This window comes from Coenobita brevimanus, chromosome 110 (genome assembly GCF_032717465.1).
Source record: "Coenobita brevimanus isolate Jiangsu-jjx chromosome 110, ASM3271746v2, whole genome shotgun sequence".
NCBI lineage: Eukaryota > Metazoa > Arthropoda > Malacostraca > Decapoda > Coenobitidae > Coenobita > Coenobita brevimanus.
Genome location: NC_137063.1, coordinates 31484359 through 31511858, shown reverse-complemented (window position 1 = coordinate 31511858; position 27500 = coordinate 31484359). Strand labels below are relative to the sequence as shown.

Genomic DNA, 27500 nt, shown 5'->3' with positions numbered 1-27500 from the left:
AACCCCACCCGGTAACGAGTCATTCGATACGGAACATTGGCATACATACATAAATACATACTTACTCATATCTGCTTAGATGCTTAAGGCAGGCAGACAGACACATTATATATATATATATATATATATATATTTACCTGTCTCTCTTTATGGCGCCTGGTGGTTTAGTGGGTAATTGCGGCGCTCCAGTCGGATTGAGTTGGTGAAGGTTTATATCCAAGGGATGGCTGGGGTTTATTGCTCACGTAATGCCACTCAGGGATGAGTGAGGTTTGTCATTCTCATCTTAAATGTCAGGACCAACTTACCTAGCCCCGGGCTCCTACGCTCCTCATAGGGCAACGTAGGATTGGATGATGGATGGATGGATTGATTTACATCTCTCTCTCTCTCTAATCATCAGCTGTTTGAGTACCGACTGCAGGACCGGCCTATCCCGACCGAAGTGGGAACGATACAACCAATGTATGTCTACCAAGTGTCTTAGACTGTCTGGTAGAGACTGTAGGTAGGGGCAGAAGTGACCGTAAGTGTGGCTGTTGTGTTGGAGTGGCTTTGGATGTGTGTGTAGTCTGTGAACCAAGTGTAATCGGCCCGCGCAAGCTGACTGGGTGCAAGCATACTTCACAGTGTGAGACACTGGTTCAACCACGGCACTACTTATGTCCGCCAAAGCAGTACGTGGCCGGGGTAACACCCCCAAAGTTTATTACTCTGGCGGGGCGCGAACCCTGGTTCTTCCATGTACGAAAACGCACACTCTACCTCTTTGCAACAGAGGCTTCATATATATATATATATATATATATATATATATATATATATATATATATATATATATATATATATATATATATTCTCTCCCTCAGGAGCTTTATGGGCCTGAGGCTACGGTACTGAAGACAAGAAGATTTGAAGGTAGCAGACCGACCTACGCCCGTGGATACGTCTCATACTCAGATGATAGAAAAAAACTCGGGTATGTGGGACTCGAACCGTAGCACGTAAGCCTGAGCTTTATCCATCCCTCTGACTCTATATGGCTTTCTGTCTGCGTGCCTGTTTTCTGTCTGTCTCTCTGTCTGTTTGTCTGTCTATCTGTCTGGCATGTATGTATATTTGTATGTATTTATGTTTGCATGTTTGTTTGTCTGTCTGTCTGTCTATATCTGTGTCTCTGTCTGTCTGTACAGTATATGTCTATCTGTTGTAAAACACACACACACACACACAAACACACACACACACACACACACACACACACACACACACACACACACACTAACAGGAAAGCAAATCAATCATTATATATATATTCCCCCATGTACAGTGTAAACAGTCGACATATAATCCTGTGTTCATGAACCATGGACTTTTTGTTCCAAGGGAAGACTTCGAGATGAAGCTAAGAGGGCTGCTCTCCAGGAAGCTATAGCCTTTTGTAAACGAAAACGTATGTCGCAGGTTGAGGTATAGGTTAGGCTAGCTTGGGTTGAGTTTGGGCAGGCCAGAGTTGATGAAGTTTAGGGTAAGTTTGGTAGTTTGGGCAGGCCAGAGATGATCAAGTTTAGGGTAAGATTGGTTAGGTTAGGTTAGGTTTAGATTAGGCTAGGTTAAGTTAAAACATTAGATTGGAACTGGTTAGCCGCTACGTTTATTTTGGGTTGGATTACATCAGTTAGTGGTTTAGTTTGTTGAGCTGGGTTAAGTTTGATTAGATTAGATTATGTTAGTCGTTTTGGCTGGGCTACGTTGGATCACGTTATATTAGATTACGTTAGGTTTTGGTTGAGTTGCCTTGGGATAGGTTGTTGGGTTAGCCTGGTTTACTGTAGGTCAGGCCTGTCTGTTTCTTGTACAGTGACTGTGTAATTTTGTGCGTGTGTTGAAAGTACCGAGTAACTGCTTGTGAAGGATTACCCAAGCCATTAACCCATATCTCATCACGAACCGCTGTGCTATTACTTTAGGTTTTGTTTTGTTTTGTTTGTTTGGTTGGTTTCGTATGATGTTTGGCTGTTTTAGGTTAGGTTAACTTTGGTTCGGTTCGGTTATGTCAAGTTAGATGAGAATAGGTCAGGGCAGGTAAGATCAGGATTAGGTTGTTAGATTAAATTAAGATTAGGTTAGGTTGGGTTGGGTTGTTGGGTTGAAGTGGGTTAGGTTAGGTTAAAGTGGGTTAGGTTAGAATGGGTGCATTGAGTTAGGCTAGGTTAGGTTAAGGGTAGTGAGTCAGATTAGATTGGGTTTGGTTGGGTTAGGTTGAGTAAGGTAAGGTGGGGTAAGGTTAGGTTTTATTTAGCATGGTGTGATCAGTGTAAGTAAAGGTACATTATAAGATAAGCAAGGTTTTGTTAGATTATATTAGCTAAAGATGAGTTACTTTAAGATAGGTTAGTTTCAAGCTTTTACGGTTAGTGCGTATTTCTGTGGAGTGTTTGAAGCAGTGAGTTACCTCGTAAAGGAATACCATCTCTATTAACCCCTATTCGAACCGGAACCATCACACGGCTACCTGTTCTTACCTGCACTTTCACTCAGCCCCACCCACTCTTGACCCAACACGCCCATTGTACCATACCTCTCCAGCACGCTTTACTTCTTCAGCTTGCTCTCTTATCTCGTTTCTCTTGACCATTTTAACACTCCTTTTTATTATAGGTAGATGCCGAAGCGTTGTTTAGTACCACCTGGCAACAATATAAATCCTTGCATCACCACCTGTTCTGTTTTTCAAGTACAACCTTTTGACATGTTATAATTTCTAATCTCTTCCTTGACGGCTTCGATTATTAAGCTTATACTCACCTGCATTCCTTTGACTATTTAGATATTTGTAGCCTTTTCCTAGACGGTTGCTATTTCATCTACCATCCTTTGACTAGTTTGATTTTCCTGACAACTGCATAATAGCTCTTGATATGTACCAATTCTGCCATAACGTACTGCTTTTTTTTCTTACGTAATAATCTTTCTGCCTTGTCACTTGGCTAGTCTTAACCTGCTATGTTTTATTATTTCTTTTAAAACCTCTAACTTTTTTCCCGGTATCAAGGTTGTCATCTGCACTAAATCTACATCTAACCCCACCAGACCAAGGTTCGTCAAAGCAAAAATCACTTGGAGGTTCTGGAAGTAGCAAGAATAAAACAGAACAGGTGTCATCGTAGATAAGGATTTAACTTAGCACGAGTATTATCCTCTAACTGCTGTACCAGTAACTTTATATAAATATGTATAATATGGCTGTCTAATTAGTTTAGTCTCTCTGGCTGTTTCAGCCTATCAGTGTAGTGTGCCTATGTACAGTACATGTATCTCTTTATCTTCCTATCTTCGTATCTCGTCTATATCTACAGTATTTATATCTATATCTGTCTGTCTGTCTAACTGTACACACACACACACACACATATGAGCACTGCATACTATATATATATATATATATATATATAGTATATATATATATATATATATATATATAGTATGCAGTGCTCATATGTGTGTGTGTGTGTGTGTGTGTGTGTGTGTGTGTGTGCGTTATTAACGCTTTGACTTCCTGAATTGTTATCGTCTGAACAAAAGCATCTGGCATTATCCCAAACATGATACAGAGGTCCCTGCATAGCAACAAAGGGGGTAATAAATTAGTACCCTAGGTGAGTGCCTGCCGTTTTCTGTGCTTGTGGTATAGGCGGGACTTGGCAATACTTGCCAGGTGAAAGCTGCGCTGGAGAATGGGAGCAGTTCAGGTGTCAGAGAAAACGGAGCCAGTGGAGTGGAAGGGTGGACTGCACAGTGTTTAGATGTCACAAGTGTGAAGTGTGTGCTGCTGTGAAAGGTTGTCTGTGCTTTGAGTTTTGACCAGTTCATGCTTAACAGATTAATAACAGTATTCTTTTAATCCATACTGTGGATAGCTTGGGTATTCATGTGAGAGGACCATTCGAGGACAGGCCTTTCATTATTCCAGTGAACTTTATTAATTTGATTCAGTTGGCTGCAGTAAAATGTATCTCATTACAGTCTTCAAAAGACGTTTTCGTAATAATGTTATCTGCAGACCATGTCCAGTCGGCTGTTGGATGCACTTAATATCTCAGCACGATGATGACTCTCCTTGTCTGTGTCCTTTCTACCGTTGGACTGCTTTAGTCTGCTTGGAGGAAACATTGCGTACTGGAGTGGTTGGAAATAATCTCCATAAACCCCTTCTGTATGAAATCAGTTTTTCAGTTTGTTCTTTCCATCGTCATGCGCCTGTGTCCAGCTGTGGGAAGACATCATTGTGAAGTACCCGGGGTCTCGTTAGCCTCATACCACCACACCTGTCCATGGCCGGTATTCTCGTTGGGCAAGCAAGCTCCCTGACACCTCTTCCTTAGCGATTTATTTTTTAATATGGCTGGTTAATATACCTTCTCACGTTATGTATGTAAAGAATGGGGATATTGGAAGGATTTTTGTAACGAAGTGGAGAAGAACAATGAGGTGTAAGAAACAAAATGAATCACTTAGCAAAAGGTGTTAGGGGGCATCCTCGACCGACGACAATACAGACCCATGCATTATTCCTGCCATCTCCAGGCGATTTTATTCTACTTACAGAGACATTTCGAAGTGCAGGTGTCAGATACAGCCCTCACTCACTCGCCCTGCTAGCGGATGTTCCAAGCCAAGCAAAAATCATCTGGGTGTAGGAAATTAAAATGGAAAGACATCTTCGTACTAAAAAGGTTAAATAGTCGGAGTGATGATGATGATGATGATGATGATGATGATTCTGCTGCACTTTCTTGTTGATATTACTGTACTAAGCCCTTCCAAGTTTCCTTTTTTGACTGGAGTGACAAACATGTTATTTATCTCTAGCTCACATCACCTAATTATCCCCGTCACTGGGATATCCTGTTGGTTTTAATCACACTGCTGGTAGACGATTTTATTCAGCGATTTTGTACGATTTTGGTTTGATAGGGACTGATTTATGCTGTGTGCAATTCTTCTAGTTCGAAAGGCGTCTTCCACGCTGAGCAAATTCGTGTGGGGAGAGCAATAATGAGATGTAAAAATAAGTCCTCTGAGGTTAAGAACATATTTCAGTGTTGACCAGAGCCGTTTTTACCTGTGCACTGCAAGATTAGGCGTTATGATGTTATGTTTCAAGCTTAGACCCTTTCCTTCAACGATGCATCTCTGGTTTATTCATGCTGGTACCATACGATTTTAATCGAATTTTTGGAGACCCCTAGTAGTGAAAGGGTTGATGAAGGCTGTATCTGATTTATGCAGTTTGAAATGTCTCTACTTAGCCGAAGAAAATATTTTGATTTAAATCAGAACAAAACAAAAAAAAACTTTAAATGTGCCTTGTCCTTATACGTTGACCTTTGACCTCTTGTTCTGAAAATCAGATGTCAACCCCTTGTCTGATCCTCAACACTTCCATCAAGTTTGGTCCATTAAATATAAAAACTGTTTGTTATTGGTTCACAAACACGTGAGACGAAATTTTACCTTGCCCTGTGACCTTAACCTTTGACTGGTTGCTGTCAAAAGAAGAATCCCTTCCTCACAGCCATACCCTCAACATGTTAATCAAATATGGCCTAGACATGATAAAAACTGCTTAAGGTGACCTTGCTGGGACAAACATTGACCAATCCCCGTGACCTTGACCTTTGAATCACAATTCTAAAAGCATTAGGTCAACTGGAAAGGCGGTCAACCCAGCCAGCATATTTGGTCGAACGAAAATTATTTGAGTTGTCACGTTACTGCTCTCTCTCTCTCTCTCTCTCTCTCTCTCTCTCTCTCATGCACGCACGCACACGCGCACTCACACACACACACACACACACACACACACACACACACACACACACACACACACACACACACACACACACACACACACACATACACACACACACACACTTTCCGAGTAAAACATTACCTCGCTCTAGCTTCGCGAGCGGAAGAATAAATATAATATGGTCGCAAAACAGTTTCTGCTGGTCGTTCGCATGTGGCAGTGCGTTGACAAATAGACATTGTATTGCAGCGACGTTTCACTTACCTTTCAAACGTGACTGTACAACTGAACCTGGCGGTGATGTCCAACCTTCTTCAACTTCCATCCCGCAGCTGCGTGGTTCAGTAAGACACTGCCATATCTGTACGTCCTTTACATATATATATATTTTTTTCGTGACTATCACCATGTTTGTGTAAATCTCTTGTGACAGTTCAGCATTCAGAAGAGTAAAATGGCAGTTTCAGGCAAGGTTAAAGTAAGTTGAGTGCAGTTTGGAGGTATATCCTTTGCTTGGGTTGAACAGTCTTCCTCCTCCTCCTCCTTCTCCTTTTTATTTTTCCTTTTTTATTTTCCTCTGCTCTCTTACATGTGCCATCTCTTCCTTTCCCCCCTCCTCCTCAATCAATCCTTTCGTCTCTTTCCTCTTATTGTATTCCTCGTAAACTTGTTATCCCTTCCATCCCTCATTGCTCCTAACAATTGTCTTACTCCTCTTTTTTTACTTCCTCTCTTTCCTCCTTGTCTATTCCTCCAATCCTGCCATCTCCTCCTGCCCTGCTTTTCGCGACCGTCAGTATATTGCTCAACACAACCAAATTGGATGAGTCGACACAGTCATTACCATCAAGACAATTTATTATGCCTATTTCGCCATGCCACCTGAATGCTATATGTTCTGAATTACACTACCATAGTTTATGTTATCACACTCTTATTTACAGATGTTATATGTCAGGCTGTATGAAAACAAACGACTGTCACCTGTTTTCAGGGTAGCTGCTAGTACAAGTATAGGCCTACTCTAAATTTGTTTATTTTTCACAACTACTCAGTTTCTCTATTCACTGCTGGTCAGTTTATGTGGTGTCGTTAAATATTAGGTTGCGTTCTAGCAAAATGTCGGAAATATGGATTCCATTACAAAATCCCAACGTTAGTATATCTATCTATCTATTGCCAGACGCCTCAATCCCGTTTGGGGTGGCCACAAACAAATCGCCTCCAAGTCGCCCTGTCCCCCGCCATTTCACTGCCCTGCTCCCAACTCACACACCCCTCTCTCATATACCTCTCCACCCCATCCCTCCATCTCATCCTCGGCCTCCCCCTCCCTCTTCCCCCCTCCACCTCACTCACATACACTCTCTTCGTCAGTCTTTCACCCTCCATCCTCTCCACATGGCCAAACCACCTCAGTGTGTTCCTCATAACGCTTCCTATCACATCCACATCCACACCACAACGCTCCTTTATATCCTCATTTGTCAGCCTGTCTCTCCATGTGACTCCACAGGCTCCTCTTAAATAACTCATTTCCACTGCTCTCACTCTTGACTTGTGTCCTTCCAACAATGTCCAAGCTTCACTTCCGTACGTTAGAGTTGGTATCACAATACTGTCATGTAGTAACTTTTTCACTTCCATGATCACTTCCCTGTTTCTTATCACTGCTTTCAAGGAACCAGCAACCTTTCTTCCCTGCTGTACCCTTTCAAGCACTTCACCCTCCAAACCTCCATCCTTACTCATCACACTACCCAAATACTTAAACTTACTCACATTTTCCAATTCCTCACCATCCAACCTCGCTGAACATTCACTAACTTCACCTCTCTCAAAGACCATCACTTTACTCTTCCCTACATTCACCTTTAGGTTCCGTTTCTTACACACTCTCTCAAACTCATCCACCAAGCCTTGCAGCTCTCCTGCGTCTTCACTCAACAACTCAGTATCATCTGCAAACAACAGTACAGGGAGTTTCCAAACACTATCCTCTCTCACCAGGGCCACTCCAACATCCACTACCCTACCTTGTACCTCTTTTATTACCCCATCCATGTACAGATTGAACAACCATGGAGACATGACACATCCCTGTTTCAAACCAACTTTCAAAGAGAAAAATTCACTTAGTTCACCAACAACGGCATCTATTGTTAGACAGAATATGCCATTCTCTCCATAGTCCATCTGCCAACATGGTGGACCTATGAATGTTCTGTAGCACAAAGTTTCTTGGGGGATTTGCCATCCTGAGTTTTTTTTTTTCTGAGGTATTTCAGGGTGGTTGTCCTCATGACAACCTTGGGCAATTTTTGTTAATGCAATGTAAAGCCACCATTACTGATATTTATTTTCATCAATATCTTTGGGTCTGAGCATAATAATGAGACAAATATGGTGTCTAAACCTATGTTTTTTAGGTGAAGAATTAACATAAAGCCACTGAATACGCTGTCATATGCATATTGTATATTTCGTCTAAATGGAAATGTCTGCTACCAAGAATTGAGGTGAAACGCTTCTTGCATTGTTAATGATACAGTCCAATTGGCACCAATATACGTTTCACTGTTGTCTACTGCACAAAGTTTTATAATGTATTAATTTTCCAATCCTAAGGTGCATTTAAGGTAGGTAATTCAGCTCTGTTTGTATGGACAACAGTTACTTTAAAATTTCATAACATAGTGTGTTACTAGCAATATTAATACACACTTAGATCAGTTAAATGGCAGCTAAGACAAACACACTGTTAAAGCATACAAACATGCCAAAACTGAACAAAGTACCTGTGAAAATGTCATCTAGCTAATTATTGTCCAAATAAGAATAATCACAGTTATCAGTCTCATCCAACTGATTACTGGTCTTAAACAAGAATGGGTTATGACATCCATCTATGCCTCCACATATGCAGTAGATGCTGCAGTATTACTGGTTTCTGTGACAAGAGCAGGTTGTATAGTTGCAGACTTTGCCTTCTGCTACGCAACCACAACGGAGAACATCAATTAGGCCAGGAGAAGCTGGAGGGTCAGCAGCAAATGTGGGCGATGGGATTCCTTCCTTCACATTCAATCCAGATTTCTCGTTATCCATTTTTGGAGGGCCTGGCTGATCAGCTGCTTTCCATAATATCATTTGGAGATGTGTTCGCTGTACATGGAGAAACAAGTAGGCATCTGTGGGAGACAGGGCCATGATACGCATTGGGTTCCCTTTTTTTCCCTATGTAGATCCTGCGCGGGCTGCATTCAGTGAGGTGACTAGCGGCTGGCCATATTATGCTGGAAAGAACTCCTGTCCTGTTTTCATAAGGTCACTTCCTCACCCAGTAACTCATCCAATCAAGGGAAACTTCCTGCCTGCAAGATATTTAGAGCACCAATTTTCCATTTTTTTTAAATGGATACAATACAGTATCACAACTGGTCAGTGCATGCCTGCCCAACAACTGCAAACATACAGGATTCAACTTCTTTCAGGTCCCATTGATGTCCAATTTCTCCATTCCAACAGTTCATCTGAACCCTACATGTTTGGTGCAGTTGAGCTTTCCAAACCCTATAAATTAGCAATACCAACACATCGGTATCGTTACTGAGGATCCTGATTACTTGATTACACCCAGCTGCTTGCAGCAAGTATGTGTGGTAAGCACTGTGACATCAACTTCGTCATGTGAAAGGGCACCGTCATCTCGGCACTCTAGAGTAATCTCCCCGGTTGAAAGAAGATATTACTGCCGAAAGCTGCTTTTTGTTGCGTGTGTTCTTCATAATGGCATCTGTCTTGGTTCTCTACTGGGTCAGATTAACGTCCCTTCAGATGGCCAGGTTGTAGTTAGTGGTATCCTCTCCGCCATGTCGCATTCTCTCATGGTCTTTGACTGAGAGGTCGTGGTACATGTCAAACACCAAAATCTTTTGACTGTTAGAAGGTTAGAGTGAGAGATGGCGCTTGCAATTCTCAACAAGAGCACATGCATCACCACCATGAGACCATGTTACGTGATATAGGATCTGCTGTGCATCCACAATGATAACGTCGGGAGCTGGTGCGCTCTGCAGCAGGACACCAAGACGTCTGACAAGTACAGATTTGCTGCCCTTGTGCAGGCAGCCATACTCAACGAGTGAGGAAGGGATTGCACACAACTCATACTGGAAGATACACTCTAACTGCAGCTGCCGTTGTTGTTCTACCGTGAGAAGACGGAGGAAAATAGTCTCCATGTCGAAGACAGTCTTGTCACCAACCTTGATGTCATGCTTTAGCTGTTCCATTGGCCTGACTGTGCTAGAAATTTTTTAATGGAATCCAGATGGCAGTGAATTACGGAATGATGTTGCCATTTTCTCCCCAGTCAACAATGCATCTTGTACACCCTCCCAAAAAAGTATCGGCACCCTTAAAGCACGTATCATTCTGAAACATGGATGAAGCATTGTGATATATGGGGCGTCCTGTAATTATAAGTACAAATATTATCTTTGGTAATTATTAGAACTCAAAAATGCAAAAAGATTCACTTACTGGGTGGTATATGTTTTGAGGCACCACATTTATCGACTAATATGTGTCTGCGAAAGTTGCTCATTTTCACAACCATTGTACCCAAAGGTACCGGTACTTTTTCAGGAAGGTGTACATGTCATTACACCCTTGCATTATAAATAATGACAGATTAAAACACTTACAGATAAAGCCAGACTTGCCATATTAGATGTGCATACCTCTACTGTTCCAGTTTCATGCAGCAACCATAAAAATTAGTTCAGATCACTAACTATACATGCAGAAACTAATGCTTCATGCCAGACACACATGCCTGTAAACAGATAAGTATATATTAGAATACAATGCCAAACCCCTAATCCTAGAAATAAAAATAACTACTACTGGTTCAGATTACCGTCCCACCAGAGCTAATACTCTCTTGATATTGACTAGTTATACAGGCATAGTTGTCTCGATTCTAGAGTAAAGGAGCAACAGACTGAGATAGAATTTTGTACTTCCGCCTTCAATTTTACCCTCTTGCAGCCATATCGTTAATAATGCAAATAGGCATTTTCCCACCAATTCTGGTAAAATGTTCTCTGTTTAGACAAAATAAATGCATGTGACAACATATTCAATGGCTTTATGTTAATCCTTGACCTTAAAAACATAGGTTTAGACACCATAATTACACCATTATCATGCTCCGACTCAAAGATATTAATGAAAATAGTTTTTTTTATTTTTTTATAATGGCGGCCATAATTTGCATTAAAAAAACAATGCTGAAGGTCGTCAAAAGGACAACCAGCCTGAAATACCTTAAAGTACCCATAGGATTACGAATCTAACAAGAAACCTTGTACTATGGAACATTCATTGGTCCTCAGTGGAACCCAATGGGTTGGCAAGTGGACAACCATGGCCTGGCCTAGGATTTACAGGCTTATAACCCTGTCGTACCTGGATTTGTTTTAGCAGGAAGGCCAAGGAAAGCACCAGACCCAGAGTGTAAAAATCATGACGCTGATTCACATACAGACTTTGTTACACTTCGCGCCTAAGATTTATTTTAGCTGGAACAACAAGAAATATGATAAATTTCTACGCTCTCCTTCCCTAGTCGTTCCTGGTAAAGCATAGAGTTATGACGTGGAGGTAATTATATGTGGCTTTGTGCACCTTAATCCTGGTAGACAGACGATGGAGAGCAACATTAAGCCCGTGAGCAAACATTCCCAGGAGTGGTCTATGAGAAGCAGACAGTGTACCTCACCTGATCTTTTGCTCTGAACTCCAATGTTAGAGGTGACATTCAACCCTACTGTACACCGGTTGAAAAGGAGTTTTACTCTTTCAGTACATGAACATTTTTTTTTTTTTTTTTTTTGGTGTCAAGGTTATTTCTCCCGTCCAGGAAAGCCCCTGTTTGAGAACATATCAAGACTACACCTAACGCCTTCGTTTCGAAGATTGTCACAAGATGAATAAATTGTATGTTAATAATATGAATATAACGAAAATAGGTCACCGGAAACCAGGGTTATAATATTAAATTTCTCACACAGAAAAAATGGAAAAAATTCAGTCCACCTAGATACTTAAACTTGCATAAGAGCACCAGGTCTTCATCGAATTACTTTTGTTGCCTGGCAAAAGGCATGCCAGCCTTCTCGTTTTGCAGAACTACTCAAGCCCTATTTGGATCTAAACTACCACTCAACATAACACTAAACATTTTTTCTACTATCACAAACACGCTTCTACCTTCTTTGATAACTGCACAAGTTGCACAAAGTACGTCGTCATCATCATCATCATCATCATCATCATCATCATCGTCGTCGTCGTCGTAGTCGTCGTCAAAGTTAGGAGCCCGACACAGCTCAGTGTACGGTAAAGACCTGTATCGCCTTTCTCCACCCTAACGTAGTGTTGTTCGTCCGTTCCTTCCTAAGCTACAATATTTGCCAGTTTCATCTCTCTGTTTTCTTCTCTTTCTCCCTCTTCCTGTGTTTCTAACTCAGGGTCGCCACTTGGTTACCCTTCTTGTCCATCTCATATCTGATCCGCGAGAGACGTGAGCTGTCCACATCCATTGTTGTTTTTATTGTGTGGTGACTATATCTTGTACTTTCTTCTGTTTCCTTGCCCCAGAACTTTCTTCTTATCTGTCAGCATAATACCAAACATAATCCATTCCGGTCCTCTTGAGCATTTCCATGTTTATCCTGTGAGGACGTTGTGTGACTTCTGGTTTCCGATCCATAAGTTACTAGAACACAAACATTTTCTTCTAAAATGATTGTCAAGAAGTAGGAATGGCAAAAATACACAGATAAGAGATTAAAAAAGCACAGAAACAAGAGAGCATTCAAGATGGGAGGAGATATACCCATTACTACCTTCCATCAGCTACAAGTTTGTGGCTAAAGTGTGGGATGTAGTAATGGGTATAAGTCTCCAAATCTCCTCCCATCCTGAATGCTCTCTTGTTTCTGTGCTTTTTTCATCTCTTATCTATGCACTTTTGCCATTCCTACTTTTGCCATTCCTACTTCTTAACCATTTTAAAAGAAAATTTTTGTTTTCTAGTTTATGATCTTTTTGTGGAAGTATAATTATGCATAAAGCAAGTGTTAGATTGGGATTGTTACATGCATAGCATACTGGAAAACTAAAACGAGGGTGCTTTCCCGTGAAAAGAAGTGTTTTGGTACGTTCTTTAACTGTATAGGTGAGCTATAACTAACCAATATTGCGCAAAATGGCGTACTTACGGGTGACCGTGATGCCGTTTTCAGGCCGTGACTAGCGCACCGTAGCCAGAATACTTTTTTAAACATGAAAAGAAACATCTACACTTGACAAGCAGCATTTTGGTGTATAGTACGCTCGCATACGCCTTTTTGTTTTGGAGTTATGACTGAAGAAAAAGAAAGAAGAACGAATCCATATTTTTGCGGTTCGATTTTGCAACTCTTACGAAGGTTAGCAAGACTTTGCGAGTAGGTTACCACTTGAATAGCGAAGGTCTTTTAGTTCATAAGTTTAGAACTAAGCTTTGTGACAGTTTTCCTGCGAATTCTAGTATACCCTACTTACGGAGTGCTACCGTACTCTGTGACAGCAGGAAGAACACGCTGATTGCAAACCGGCTCTTTTCTCTTTAAGGATAGAGGAAATTCATCATCAGGAGGCTACTGTGCTCATTAAAATCTTTCCTCTCCATTCCTGTTTTTGGCTTGGTTTCGTTGTCATGACTTGGCATTGTTTGAATTGCCTCTGAGTGTTATACAACCTTCAGCATGTTCAGGCAGCTTCATCTCGTGTTATAACTGGAAGGGCCTGAACATGTCTACCCGGGAGTCCCAACACCGTCAGTGTATTTATTTATTTCTTTTGGGAGGGGAGGGGCTACTGAGAGACGATTCAGCTTAGCTCCGTCAGTACAGTTTTTAAAATGTTATTCCTCTTGCCACCTGGCGATTTCGTTCACCTTAAGGTAGACTTCAGGTAGCTAGTGATGGAGTTTAGATATTCTCCACTAACCCCTGAAGTACGATGGCGTCTTATTTTTGCTGCCACCTGACATTCTGTTGAGCAAAGAAAAGAGTTAAAACAGACCCCTCGAAGTGCATGGGCTGAGACAGCTCTCCTTATAAAGGGATTGAGAAAATAAACTCCCCCAAACAGTCCTTCTTGTGGTGGTACCGAAAATGTCCTGGAGGTAAACATGGAGGAACAGGAAGACATAAACACTTGAACATGTATCGCCTCACACTGAACACATGTCACGTCACAACAAACCCACGTCGCGTCACTCTGAGCTTAGGCAGTGAAGAGTGCCTGTTGCGGTGAAGTGGGGTGATGTTCGGAAGTGTATGTGTGCGTAATGGGAGGAAGGGAAAGACAGGAGGGAGTTCAGCCTCTGCAGTCCGGTGACGTGTATTTTCCTCCTCCCAAAAGGTTGTGTTTGGCTTAGTCTGATTATTTGTCTGTCTTTGTCTTTCTGCCGGCAGCATTATGAAAGAAAAAAGAAAAAATACTGTTGGAAGGAACTTTACCTAATTTAGAATAACGGCTGGGGACCATCAGAGGAACAGGTGATTAATTTTTACACGAAGAAGGTCAAAGGTAAAGGTCAAAAGGGGCTATGGTATTGCGTTGGCGGAGGTGTTTGTTCTTTGAGTGCTCTTGTCTGTTTTATTTTTACAGATACCGGATTATTTCATTAATTTCAGAAAAGCTCTCAGGTAGAAAAGTAAGTAGTGAAGAATACCTATAATTCCACTAGTTTTAAAAAATTCACCTACACTTGATAAGATCGTCAGAGGAGTGACAAGATAAAATAAAAATAAAATTATAAAATGTTAGCCAAAGGATTTCTCCACGAATGCGTATCGCCCACCAGCACTAAAAGAGCAAGATCAGCAATCCACTGGCAATCATATCAGTGCAGCTTCACAAAAATCGAACCAAAAAAAAAAAAAGTCAGTATTTTGCTGTGTACACCTATTAAGTTAAATATCACGCTAGCAATCAGAATCCTGAAGGCAGAGGTATTATGTTGGTGAAGGCCATGGAGTATAACAGGCCTTTGAAGAATTTCTAATAGTTTCCCTTTAAATAGCCGTTCTCTTCGTTGAGGGGACGACAGAAAATGGTGAGTAATGGCAAGCTGAAAAAAAAGTATTTTTTTTCATTGCAAAATCCTTTGGCAGTCGGAGGCATATCATCAGAGCTTCACCAAAATTATTAACAAACAAGCCATATATCCTGGGATGCTGTCCACAGAGTTTGGATACAATTTGCCCATTTGATTTTGAGATGTTTTGGGAACAGCCAGACAGACACACAGGCACACAAACACATAAGCAAACTTAGGCGATTACATTATTGCCTCACTAGGCGTGCGATAATAAAGGCTTAATCGGACAGAAGGGGTTAAGTTCTGTGTGAGAGAAATGGAATACTTAACCCTTGATTCAGATGACATATTTTATTGGGTTATTCATGCTTTTGGATGGTTTTATTGCACTTAGGAAAGGCACTTACTGAAGACATAACAAATGTTATATCTAACCCCTTGGTTATGGCTCTCCGAAGCTGAGTAAAAGCGCCTGTTGGTAGCAAGAATACACCAAGACTGATGTGCTTGAGTTAGAGAGGGTAGCTACTTCACTACGATGACCTTTTAAAACTGTCATTGCTACCGCCAGATGACATTATTTAGCTTATGAGAAAGTTTTTGAACCGGAGAAGTAAGATAGCCTTCATTCCTCCCATGCATTTTATACACAAATCACTATGAATCAGTCACGTGTGTGTATTTGTGAAGAGTGAATGTGAAGTGTACCATTGTGAAGTGTACGTAGTGGAGTAGTAGCGGTAGGCAGCCCTGTCCAGGGAAGTACTACCGCCAAGGTAACGGGAGACTCAGGGAATAGCCTGGATTCCATTTTCTCTCCTAGGCCTTGGTAGCTGGTTACACATCTTTCTGCCTCAATCATCAGAGGGCATCAGGCTGCCCTCTTTACGCAACACACACATCCACATTATATCACATTGCCTTAAACCAGGTATCCTCTCTCCATAAAACATCAATCTTGTCATTACAGATCATACACTTTTCACAACACATCCCTGCTCTCCCCCCCATAAAAAGAACCATGGCTGCTGCTATACTGGGAATTAGTGCGGTGGTTTCTCGGGTGACCACCACCGGCAGGGCAGGGTCGTTTGCACATGGCCCTCCCGTTCGTCATCAAGCGACTGTGCATTAGTGCGGTGGTTTCTCGGGTGACCACCACCGGCAGGGCAGGGTCGTTTGCACATGGCCCTCCCGTTCGTCATCAAGCGACTGTGCCACCCCCAGTGTTGCGGCACCCTAAATCTGCTCGTCAGTGCAATAAAATTTTCTTTTGCAATATTAGAGGACTTCACTCCAACATCAACTCAGTTCAAAATTTCCTCCAGTTTGAATCCCCTGATCTGCTATTTTTGACAGAGACACAAGTAAGTTCCACTTCTGATTTAGCTAGATTTAATTTTCATGGTTATATCTTGATTCAAAATTTCAGACCCAAAGGAGGCATATGTTGCCTTGCTAAATCAGAAATTGTCCTGGAGGAGATTACTAAATTGTCCTTATTTTGACTACTCCATATACAAATTAAATTCTTGGTAAAATTAAGTATTTCTGTTGTGTTTATCGTTCCCCTAATGCCCCTCCAGAGCCGAGTTTATTTGACTCTGTCTTCACAACTAAGTGTCCTCAGCATTAATACTGGATCAGAAATTATTATTCTGGGTGATTTTAATGTCCATATGATGAATGGCTCATTTATTCAGCCAGAACTGATGACTCTGGTCTTGAATGTGAGCTATTTGCAGACCCATTTAATCTCACCCAGTTACTCAGTCAACCCACCCGTGTACCAGACAACCCCGATCGAAATCCCCACCTATTGGACTTGTTTCTAACAACCAATTCAGATAATTATAGTGTCGAAGTGAAGTCCCCCCTCGGATCCTCGGATCATTGTATGATTCAAGTCACCAGTTTAACATCTACCACACCCTCCTGCTCTGAACAGGTCGTGGTGACTAAATGGCACTACGACAGGGCAGACTGGGAGGGCTCCATAATTTTTTCATGGATGTTCCTTGTACCTCCTTTTTCTCCCAAGATGCAAATTCCACATTGGGCCACATACAGGATTTCATTAAAGTCGGCATGGAAACATTCATTCCCCATCATAGTTACAGAAAAAGCTGTAATTCTCCTAAATGGTTTGAACACAATTGTGCTAGAGTAAAAGAACATAAAACAATAGCCTATAACACTTATACAAGGACCAAAACCAAAGAAGCCTTTAACTATTATAGAAATATCAGAAACCATGTTAAAACTATTATCAATCTTTCTAAATCAAACTTTCTGCATAGACAGGCTAATAAACTACTAAACAACCCAAATGATAACAAAATATTCTGGTCAGCCCTTAATTAATTCAAAATTAACTTCACTACCTCCTCTTCCGTTCCACCTTTACAGTCCCCCAATGGAAATCTAGTAAGTGACCCACGTGGAAAAGCCAAACTTCTTGTTGACATTTTTCCAACAAACTCAACCCTAAATACAGAAAATTACAATTATCCTGTACTTGATTTTGATTCCCCTCAAATATCTTCTTTCACGATTCACACCAGATACGTATAAGCTGTATTACAGAATCTCTCAACAGACAAAGCTACTGGTCCATATGAAATTCCTTCAATAGTACTTAAAAATTGCTCCTCAGTGTTGGCTCCTGTATTGGCAAAATTTTTCTGCTTATGCATCCGTACCTCAAGTTTTCCAGCCTCTTGGAAAGAAGCAAATATCCATCCTGTTCCTAAAAAGGGGGCAACTTCTGATCCATCAAACTATAGACCAATTGCAATAACTTCCATTCTTGGCAAAGTTTTTGAGACGCTAATTAACAAACACATAATCAAGCATCTAGAAATCAATAAATTAATCAATGATCGGCAGTATGGATTTAGACAAGAACGTTCAACTGTAGACATTCTTTGCCTTCTTACCCATCAGATTAACAAAACAATAGACCAACACGGTGAAACACACACAATAGCACTAGATATATCAAAAGCATTTGACAGAGTATGGGACCGGGCCTTATTGTCTAAGATGTCACACTATGGCCTTGCATCACTGGTTCCTCTAATTTTTACTCACCTTCATAATAGAAAAATATGGGTCATGATAGATGGTATTTATTCTCAGTTTCATTCCATAAATGCTGGCGTACCTCAGGGATCAGTTTTGGCGCCAACCCTCTTTCTCATTCACATAAATGACCTCCTATCTGTCACTCACAACCCAATACACTCTTATGCTGATGACTCGACACTTCATAGTTCTTTCACATTTAGTACCTCCTTTACACAATTCGATATTACAAATTCCCAAATAAACACAGCAATTTCTCTGAACCAGGACCTTTCTAAAATTAATAAATGGGGACAAACAAATCTGGTCTCATTTAATGCTCAGAAAACTAAATACATTAATTTCTCCAACAGAAAGAATCCCTCAGACTCTCACATAATATTAAATGATGTCAATATTCCCATATCCACTACAACTGATATCCTAGGTGTTACTCTAAACCCGAATCTAAGCTGGACAGCTTATGTTAAATCCCTTGCTAAAAATGCTTCCAAAAAATTGGGACTTATGTACAGAGTTCGTGAGTTCTTCACTGACGAGCAGATGGCCACAATATACAAAAGTCATGTGCGTTCTCAGATCGAATACTGTTCACCACTGTGGAGTGGATGTGGAGCGGTTGCATTGAGGCAGTTGGACAAAAATCAAAATAAAGCCATTAGATTAATCAATAATCCTGCCATCACGCAAGACCTTCCTCCATTATCAGTACGTAGAGATGTTGCTTCTTTAGCATTATTTTATAGATATTTTTACCGTAAGTGTTCAGACGAACTGGCTTCAATTGTTCCTCCCCTTCACATTTTCTCCCGAAATACTCGGGCAGTTGGGGGCGCCCATGAACTCACACTCTCTCCCCCGCAATGCAGAACCTCTGCTTATCAAAATTCATTTATCCCCAGAGGTACGAGTACTACTCTCTGGAATTCACTTCCTGGGAGTTGTTTCCCACAAACATTTGATCCATTTCATTTCAAATCCAGTTGTTATAAATATTTTATGAATGGAGGATGCCTTTAGGCACATGGACTTTTTTTTTTTCCTTTGTTTTTCCTTCCTCCACTCATTATCTAACAAAAAAAAAAAAACATTGTTCCCCAGTGTAGCATAGTTGTCGTAGTTATTGCTGGTTTTCTTTGTTCTTGTTGTTGTTGTCGTTCTTGTTAAAACTTCCCACATCCCTGTGGGAAGGTTTCTTGTTTTTTCATCATTCATTCATTGCCAGACGCCATGTATCCCAAACAGGGTGGTCAAGGGCTTAGAGTTAATTGTTTTACAGGGAGGGGCACTAATCCTCCACCAACCCCACTTGACACGTAGGGATGCCAACAGCATCTGGTGTTCCCAGGCGGTCACCCATCCAAGTACTAACCAGACCCAACGTTGCTTAACTTCGCTGATCGGACGGGAAGCGGTGTACTCAACGTGGTACCTCTTGTTTTTACCAATATCATTATTCATACTAATTTTAAAACTACAATAATTCAAAGGTTATTTGGCTTAGAGCCTTCAAATTTGGTCAGCATAGTTGGACAGTCGTCCACTTCATTTGGCGAAATATGGTTGCAATCCGTCAACCGGACCTCCGGATATTATCTGGAACACAGGAAAAGTGAGTCAGCCATGCTACCTCAAGAACCGCTTTAGCTAGGAAGCTGAAACGTTAGGACCAAATAGCCTTAAGGAGGACGCAGGCTGGAAGGGAGTATGATTTCAATCAGTGATTATTCTCAGACCACCTGGGGTAAAAAATTTGGACTTTCCCAGATAATCCAGATGTCACCTAATTTTCCGGACTTGGTGAACTTGTAGATTGTGATGACTTAAGCTGACATTCCAAAAATCAGTTACCTTGACCTCGCCTGGGGTAAAAAATTGAGACTGTTTCGGACATTCCGAATGCCACTTAATTTTCCATGAAGGATTAAAGCTAGAGCCAGCAAGCTTGGTGGACTATATAGACTGTGATGACCCAAGGTGACATGCACAAAATCAGTGATCTTGACCTAAAGGTCCCTTTATAGCTCGGCTTCTGGTAGGCAATGACTGTGGGAAGTTTTTCTTTATGAAGCTTGTCCTTGGACAGTGTTACGGTGTTCTAATTATTGTTTTCCATGTTCTTGTTCTTGTTGCTCTTCTTGTTTTTGTTATTGTTGCTGTTCCTCTTTTTGTTATTGTTGCTGTTCGTGTTTTTGTTACTGTTGCTCTTCTTGTTTCGTTGTTATTGTTGGTATTAAAATAATTGATATTGATTTTATAAATACTCGCACGTATCTCCAACCACATGTTCATCTCATACATTTCAGACCAATAGCACAGACACAGCAGACGACTCCAAGAGGGCGAACATTTCCGAACTGTGTTTTTTTTTTTTTTTTTAATGCGAGGAAGAAGGAACCAAAGGCCGCGAGCCCGCAATTATTGTTCCTTCCAAGAGAAAAACAAAATACAAGAGAGAGCCAAATTCAATATCCGATCATTTCGAGATGCCTGAACACACTGCTTTTGAAAGACCGGAGATCATAGGAAGTAGGAAATACAGAGGGAGACAGTTTCAGAGTTAATTTTGTCAATTTTCCCAAGAATATTTATGTTGATTAGTTCGTTAGGGTTAGGTTAGCTTAAGTTAGGGTAGGGTAGCTTGTTAAGTTTGTTAGGTGTGGTTAGGGTTATCAGTACATAAAGTAAAGAGCGATCTTCCATGGAAGTTAGGGCTTAGAATGAGGTGCTGGTATGGCTTGCTGCACCAGTACGGATTTTTTTTTTTTTTTTTAATGCAAAGAAAAAGGAACCAAAGGCCAGGAGCGCGCAAATTCTTCCCTCCATGAAAAAAAACAAAAACAAGAGAACAGAAAGACAAATTCAAGATGTGTTCATTTCGAGATACCTGGACACATTGCGTTTGAAATACTGGAAATCACAGGCAGTAGGAAATACAGACAGAGGGAGACAGTTCCAAAGTTGACCTGTAGCTTACATAAAGGACTGGGAGTAACGGTGAACTCGTGCATTAGAGAGCTGGACAGAAATGTGATGAGAGTTTGTTGCCAGTCAGGTGCTATGCGCCGTCCGTAATGGTGAGGTATGCAAGCTGACAGTTCAGAGGAGCAGAGACCATTGACGTAGCGATAGAAATATGCCACCAAGGCGGACATACCGTCTCCAGCACTTGATATGTTGCTGTTGTCTCAGTTGTTATGTAAGACAGTGTGATACTGTGTGTTGTATGGTGCTGGTGTAATGTCAGGTTACGTGCTACTCATAGCGTACATGTGTTGTCTACTGGTATGTCAGTGCTTTGCAACCATTTTCGAAGTACGTCACCCTCGGGACTTGGGGCCGGCCAAACATACTGTATATAAGCATACAACACACATACACACACACACACACACACACACACACACACACACACACACACACACATACTTTCGAGAAGATCAGTCTGTATGAAAAAGGGATCGTGAATAAGTGTAATTAGTAGTTTTCAGTTTTATCACCCACAGATTGTGTTGGGAATATTATCATTGTAGTAGGGTATTTAAAATTTATTGTCCAAACGTGAGTACCCCACCTAAACCAGTTGGATTTAGAATTTCATTTTAGTTTAATAGAATTGCCGAGAAGACAATACGGAATACGGGTATGTAGGAATTGCTTGAGTTTGAAGGACGCAAGCTCCACCATCACCATTCACCAGTGATGATTGGCACCCTAACATATGACTGTACTAAGCACGTCACCCCTGGTCTCCCTGCCAACCGGATCTTAGCCTGGGTCACCCCTGGACGACTTGTTACCGTGGGTGATCAGCGCTGGTCTGTATAGGCTGTGCTTGATTGTACCGTAGTGAAGGGTATTGTGGTAAAGCAGGATGAAAAGTGTATAGACAGTATTTGTTTTGGACGAGGATCAGGGGACATTGACTGCTTCACTACGAGGACGACCTTTCTCCCTTTCTAGTTCACCTGTCCAGTAATTGTAATCAGGTTTGGAAGGACCTCTCCGACCGCGAAAGTGTACCCTGGTGTAGCGTACCGTGGTGAAGTGTGATGAAGCGCGGAGGTGTGTGTGTGTGTGTGTGTGTGTGTGTGTGTGTGTGGCGGGAGGGAACGGGATGCAGAGGGACATTAAGGAAGAGTGAAAGTCGGACCCAAACAAACAAAAGGCGGACGGGAAACTGTTTTAAAGAAGAGTCCTGTTTGATTGGCCAAGGTTGTTTGGATGTCGTTTAGTAAGTGAAAGTAAGAAGGTTGAGTGCGTGTTGCCCTTATGTGGCCGGTGTGTCTTTTCATGTGAAGTTTGTTTGTTGAATGTAGCTGAATGCTGCTGAGTGCTGTTGGAATGCATTTTGTAAGTGAAGGTAAGTAACTGCAATATCTCGAGTTCCGCTGCTGAACCCGACCTTCAACTAGAATGGAGCCTGCCAGCCGTAATTAGCGCTTCCCGATATGGGCGAGGTGCACGTGAAAATGGATTATGTTTGTATGTGTCATAGTCTGCATTATTTTGTCTAGATATGGCCCGACAGAGAACGAGCACAAGCTAATTAGGGGACATACTACCAACCCTTTTAATATCCGCCGCGTCTTTGGTTCCGAATCGTAGACTTGAGAGTAAGGAAGTTGATTGTCTTCCTTTTTGTAACGCGAATTTCCTTCTCACATTTTCTCTTAACTTCAAAATATTATAAGTTACGGTAATTCGTTCCTATTTTGTTACCAATGATTTTTCCTGTTTATAATTGTTTCAGCTTGTTTGACGAGTAAGCAGCTGCAGGTAGTTAAAGTTTTTTGTTATTTCTTCACTGATTATCTTTTCCTTTTTCATCCTCTTCTTAAAACTGTTTATAGGTCAATGTAAAAGTTAAGCATTCTTGTGGTATTTCATCACTTATATTTTCATCCTTTACTGTTTGGTGAATGTAAAGGTTAAGATATGTTGTTATCTCGTCAAGTATTTTTCCTCGTTTAGGATCGTGTATTTCAACTTTTCTTTAGTAATTAAGGGTTAGATCATTGTCATGTATCCGCTCCTTGCCTGCCGACATGAAACACCCGTCCTTACACACACACACACACACACACACACACACACACACACACACACACACACACACCATTCTTTTCAACGCTAAGCTGGATTAAGAATAAAAAGCATTAATTCCCTCACTGATAGTTTTTTCTTGTAAACTCTGGACGATACGACTCAAGTTAGAGCGAACTTGTAATAGAGAAGGAGTTAATGAAGACTGTCCTTCGGTGAAAAGCAAAAGCGAAACATAGGAAGAATCGTAGTGAAAGGGTTAATATGTCATCATAGTAAATAGATTAACCACTTCATTACGATGATTTATTTCTTATTTACTTTTTACTATAACCAGACGATTTCTGTCAGGTTAGGGAAGGCCAGTTACAGTGAAAGCGTCAAAAAGCCCCCGGTAACCCCTTCACTGCGAGGCTGTCTCCCATAACCTAAGCTGAATATATAAGGAGTTTGGTGGTATTAAGAAAAAAAGTATTCGTAGTGATGTGATTCGTCTTTGATTTCAATGGCGTCTTAATGTAGGTTATTACTGCTGACTACAGACGATTTTATTCAGCTTAGGAAATCGCTCTCACACCGAAGAGGGTTTGGCGGATATACTCAGACAATTACAGTTGGAAAAAGATCAGAACAGAATCAAATCGTCTTCAGATTGATGTAATAAAATAAGAAGACGAAGTGTCATAAAAAGCCTGTGTCGTAGTGAGATGGTCGATGGGCATTCTGAGTCCTTCGTGTGTGGAGTTCAGTGGGTCGACTTTGCAACAGTCTTTTTTCAGTCTGCCTTTTCCTTACCCCATGACCGTCAGTCTCTCAAACGCTCTGTGTCCTCGTATATTGGAGCGAGTCTTGACTCTGTCGTTTCATTGTTTAACTTACTTTGTGTGTGTGTGTGTGTGTGTGTGTGTGTGTGTGTGTGTGTGTGTGTGTGTGTGTTAAGGATCATATTCGAGTAAGTTTTTTGTGTCTGTAACTTCGAAGGAGGTTATTTTAGAGAAGAGAGTGGCTAGGAGAGTGCAGCAATCGGAATGGGATGGTTGGAAGGAGGAGAGAGGACAAGGCAGAGATCAAGAAAGATAATATATAAATAGAGAGTGAGAGACTGACTAGGAGAGTTTATGAGAGTGTGGTGTTTTGGAAAAGAGAAAAGACAGAGAACAAGGTGGAGAGACAGTGTGAAAATATGTAAAGGAGGGTGATGGGGTGAGGGGAAACAAGGTGGCGTTACTGGGTGGGGACAGAAATGCATGAAAGTCCCCTTGCTGAGACCATCCCCTCACTTGATGTGGCGTCAGACTATAGATGGATAAAAAGGGAGACATGCAGGAGGACGGGTTGGGAAGAGATTTGGCACATTGGTTCGATTTTGTTTAATTTTTTATACTGCCAATCGACTTTATTCATCCAAGGGGAAAGCTCTGAAGAAGTGCATTGTGTATTTATCCTTCCTTCTATGTGGGACATCTTAATAGCTTCTTTTTTTCCCCACTGCCAAGCGATTTAATTCAAGTTAGAAGAGAAAAAGTGTCCAATTCTTTCAGCACGTAGGAAATCTTGACTCTTTTTTTTTTTTTTTCCCAGCTATTGCCAGGCGAATGTGTTCAACTAAGGCGTGCTTTACAGTCCATTAAAGGTTAAGAAGAGTCACCATTAACCCTTGAAGGACGTAAGGAGTCTTATTCGTTTGATTTTTATTACCGTCAGGCGATATTTTAGGAGTGGCATTCCGTCCCGCAAGGGTTAAAAGTTGTCCCCAGTAACCCTTCCAGGACGTGAGAAATCTTAACATTTTTTTTCCACAGCCAGACTATTAATTCAACTTGAAAGTGGCCATCAGACTACCATGTTGTGTATTTATATAGTTACTTTGACAGGAAAATAGTTACTTTGATAGGAAAAGCAAAAACACTCCTTGGCTCTTAGAGTTTACCATCAGCAGAATTAACCCGCCTGGTGTTACCCGGAATAGATTACTAGAGTTTTCCCGCCTTATAATACTTTAACTTTTAAGGCTCGTGTGACTCACTTGGCTGAATACAATCGTCTGGCGTCAGCACAGTGGCTTACTAGAGTCGTTACGATCATGAGAGGGTTCAGGAAAACGACATAGGTGGCAGCACAGTTATTTATTTGTCTCCGTACACAAAAATAAAATAATAATAGATTTCCAGCTCAAGGCAATATATTAGAGGCCGTATCCTCGTAGGCTTAGGAGGCTCCTCAGCACCTCTTAGCGACACATTTCCCGCATTGCACGTGAGTATTTTCTTTTTCCCTTTAATCACGATGGCTTCTTTCATAACTTCACCTCTACAACTTCCTGACGATTTTATTTAAAGTTTACAGGAGGCCTTTTGTACTGGCGAGGTTAGGGGAGACCATTTTTGCATCCCCCTGAGTGCCAGAGGTCCGGTGTTGATCTAAGGAGAATCGTATGGCAGTAGCGAGAATGAAATGGAACAGCTGGCATAGTAAAAGGTTAGTGTTTTTTGCCTTTGTAATTTTGGATGTGACTGCATACATAACTCATTTGAGAATACTTCAGTGCCAATAAAATGCGATGACATCTTTTGTAGTTGATCCTTGCTACCAACAGGCGACTTTATTCAGCTTAGGAACGACCTCCTGAATAGTGAAAGGGTTAGAAAAGTCTCTCTTATTCCCTTTCATAACACGGAGCTCTCGAAACTGAAGAAGATCGTGTAGCGGTAGTGAGGACGACATTTAGCAGCCTTTCTTTACGTGTTCATTTTTGTACATGAACATTACTAATGTCCTGTATGTTTTGTATTCTGTGACCATATCAGAAAGATACAAATACAAGAGGACATTAAGGTCAAGCAATGTGTGCAAAATAAATCGCTGAGTAAAAGGTGTTAGAAGGTCTCCTATCCCAACAAGCGAACGACCCATAAACTCTAACAATAAATTAAGTGGATTGGCTGTAGAGAGCAAAGCGGCAAACTACTAGTCCTAGCTAGAGCGGGGGCAGGGGGTATAGTGAAGCTCTCCAAGTGAAGCCTAGTAAGGGCCAAGATGTATTAAGTCCTCCTAGTAGTGACAGATTGAAGTGCAGTTGTGCTAATGAAACATTATAGCTAGCTGTTCTTTCAGTGACCTATTGAGACCTTTCGGTAAGCCTTTCTTAGTAAACTTAGAGAGAGCTAGGAACGTATCCTCGTCGTTAAGATGGCTTCCTAACACCTCCTCCAGATCAGTTGATTTCTGCGTATGGAACGTTAATATTCTCCTGAATGAAATTTTTGCAACATTAGTCGATATCAGAAAGAATTAGACGGCATACAAGGGAATAATAAGGTGTAGTATGCCAGATAAATTGTCAAGGAAGAGGTGCTATAAAGCCATCTAAACTGAGCGCAGTATGACTCCTAGCACAGATCTCTCAGTAGAATACCTAGCGAGACCTACAGCAGACTCGTAGTAAGTGTTGGTAGTAACGATATTAGTGAAGGACTGTAATCTTAGCACAAGAACTCGACATCACCATGGATCACGTCACAGTGAGGGCGCTTCACAGGTGTGGCTTACAGCGAGTTTGTACACCCGTCATTGCCAGGCCACGGCAGGGCATGACAGGGCAAAGCAGGGCAGGGTTGGGCAGGGTAGGGCAGGACAGGGTGGGACAGGGCATGGTAGGGCTGGGCAGGGCAGGGCAGGGAAAGGTGGGTTGGGCAGGACTTGGTATGGAAGGATGGGAAGGTAAAAATAGAAATTAAGGCGTGGAGTAGAGACCTGTTGGTCCTGACACTCCCGTGGTGATACCACCTGTAGCAATGCCTGTTGTGCCCAGACCCAGTCCGCCGGTAGTGACACCGGTTCCAGTGGACACAATGGCGTCCTTGTGGCCGATGATCTCACCGGCAGACTCAGCGGCCTGGCTGAGGGCAGACTGCAGGTCACCTCCGCTGGGTAGGGTTGGGTTTTCACCATCAGCGTAGTTGATGAAGAAGATCTCTGGCGCAACCTGTTCTGGTGGTGGGAACTCCAGTACGCTGTGGTCAATCTCTGGACGCTTGTTGAGCACGTAGATCACGTTCTTCTGCTGTGGCGGCGGCACCACCACGGGGTCGGTACCGAACACGCCGCCCTCAGGGGTGTGGATGAACACAATGTTATGCTCAACTCGCGGGGGCGCCACGTCCGGTCTGGGCCCGATGATGGGAGACACCCTGGGTGCGCGGTACACGAACAGGTTGCGGCGCACGATGGGGGTAACGCAGCTGCCGTCCACCTGCAGCAGTTGACCATCGGGGCAGCCACCAACATGACCTACACCCACGCCTGTTCCGCCGATGGGGCCTGTAGTGAAACCTCCTGTGCTTATTCCTCCCGTGGTGAAGCCTGTGGTGGGTCCGGTGCCCAGAGTGA

At 41.9% G+C, this 27500-nt stretch overlaps 2 protein-coding genes and 1 pseudogene across 2 annotated transcripts in view; all 3 read right to left on the bottom strand.

The window, feature by feature from the left end:
• Window positions 1-10110, bottom strand: part of LOC145417533 (uncharacterized) — a 45399-nt gene extending 35289 nt beyond the window's left edge. Inside the window, exon 1 of the mRNA XM_080286242.1 lies at window positions 9835-10110. Coding sequence (XP_080142368.1) covers window positions 9835-10110 — 276 coding nt within the window. The remainder of the gene's footprint in view (window positions 1-9834) is intronic.
• A 9278-nt stretch (window positions 10111-19388) lies between these two features.
• LOC145417622 (5S ribosomal RNA) lies at window positions 19389-19505 on the bottom strand (annotated as a pseudogene).
• Window positions 19506-26844: 7339 nt separating this feature from the next.
• LOC145417351 (uncharacterized) overlaps window positions 26845-27500 on the bottom strand; it is a 9054-nt gene continuing 8398 nt past the window's right edge. The window contains exon 2 of the mRNA XM_080286028.1: window positions 26845-27500. This exon is cut by the window's right edge and continues 82 nt beyond it. Coding sequence (XP_080142154.1) covers window positions 26845-27500 — 656 coding nt within the window.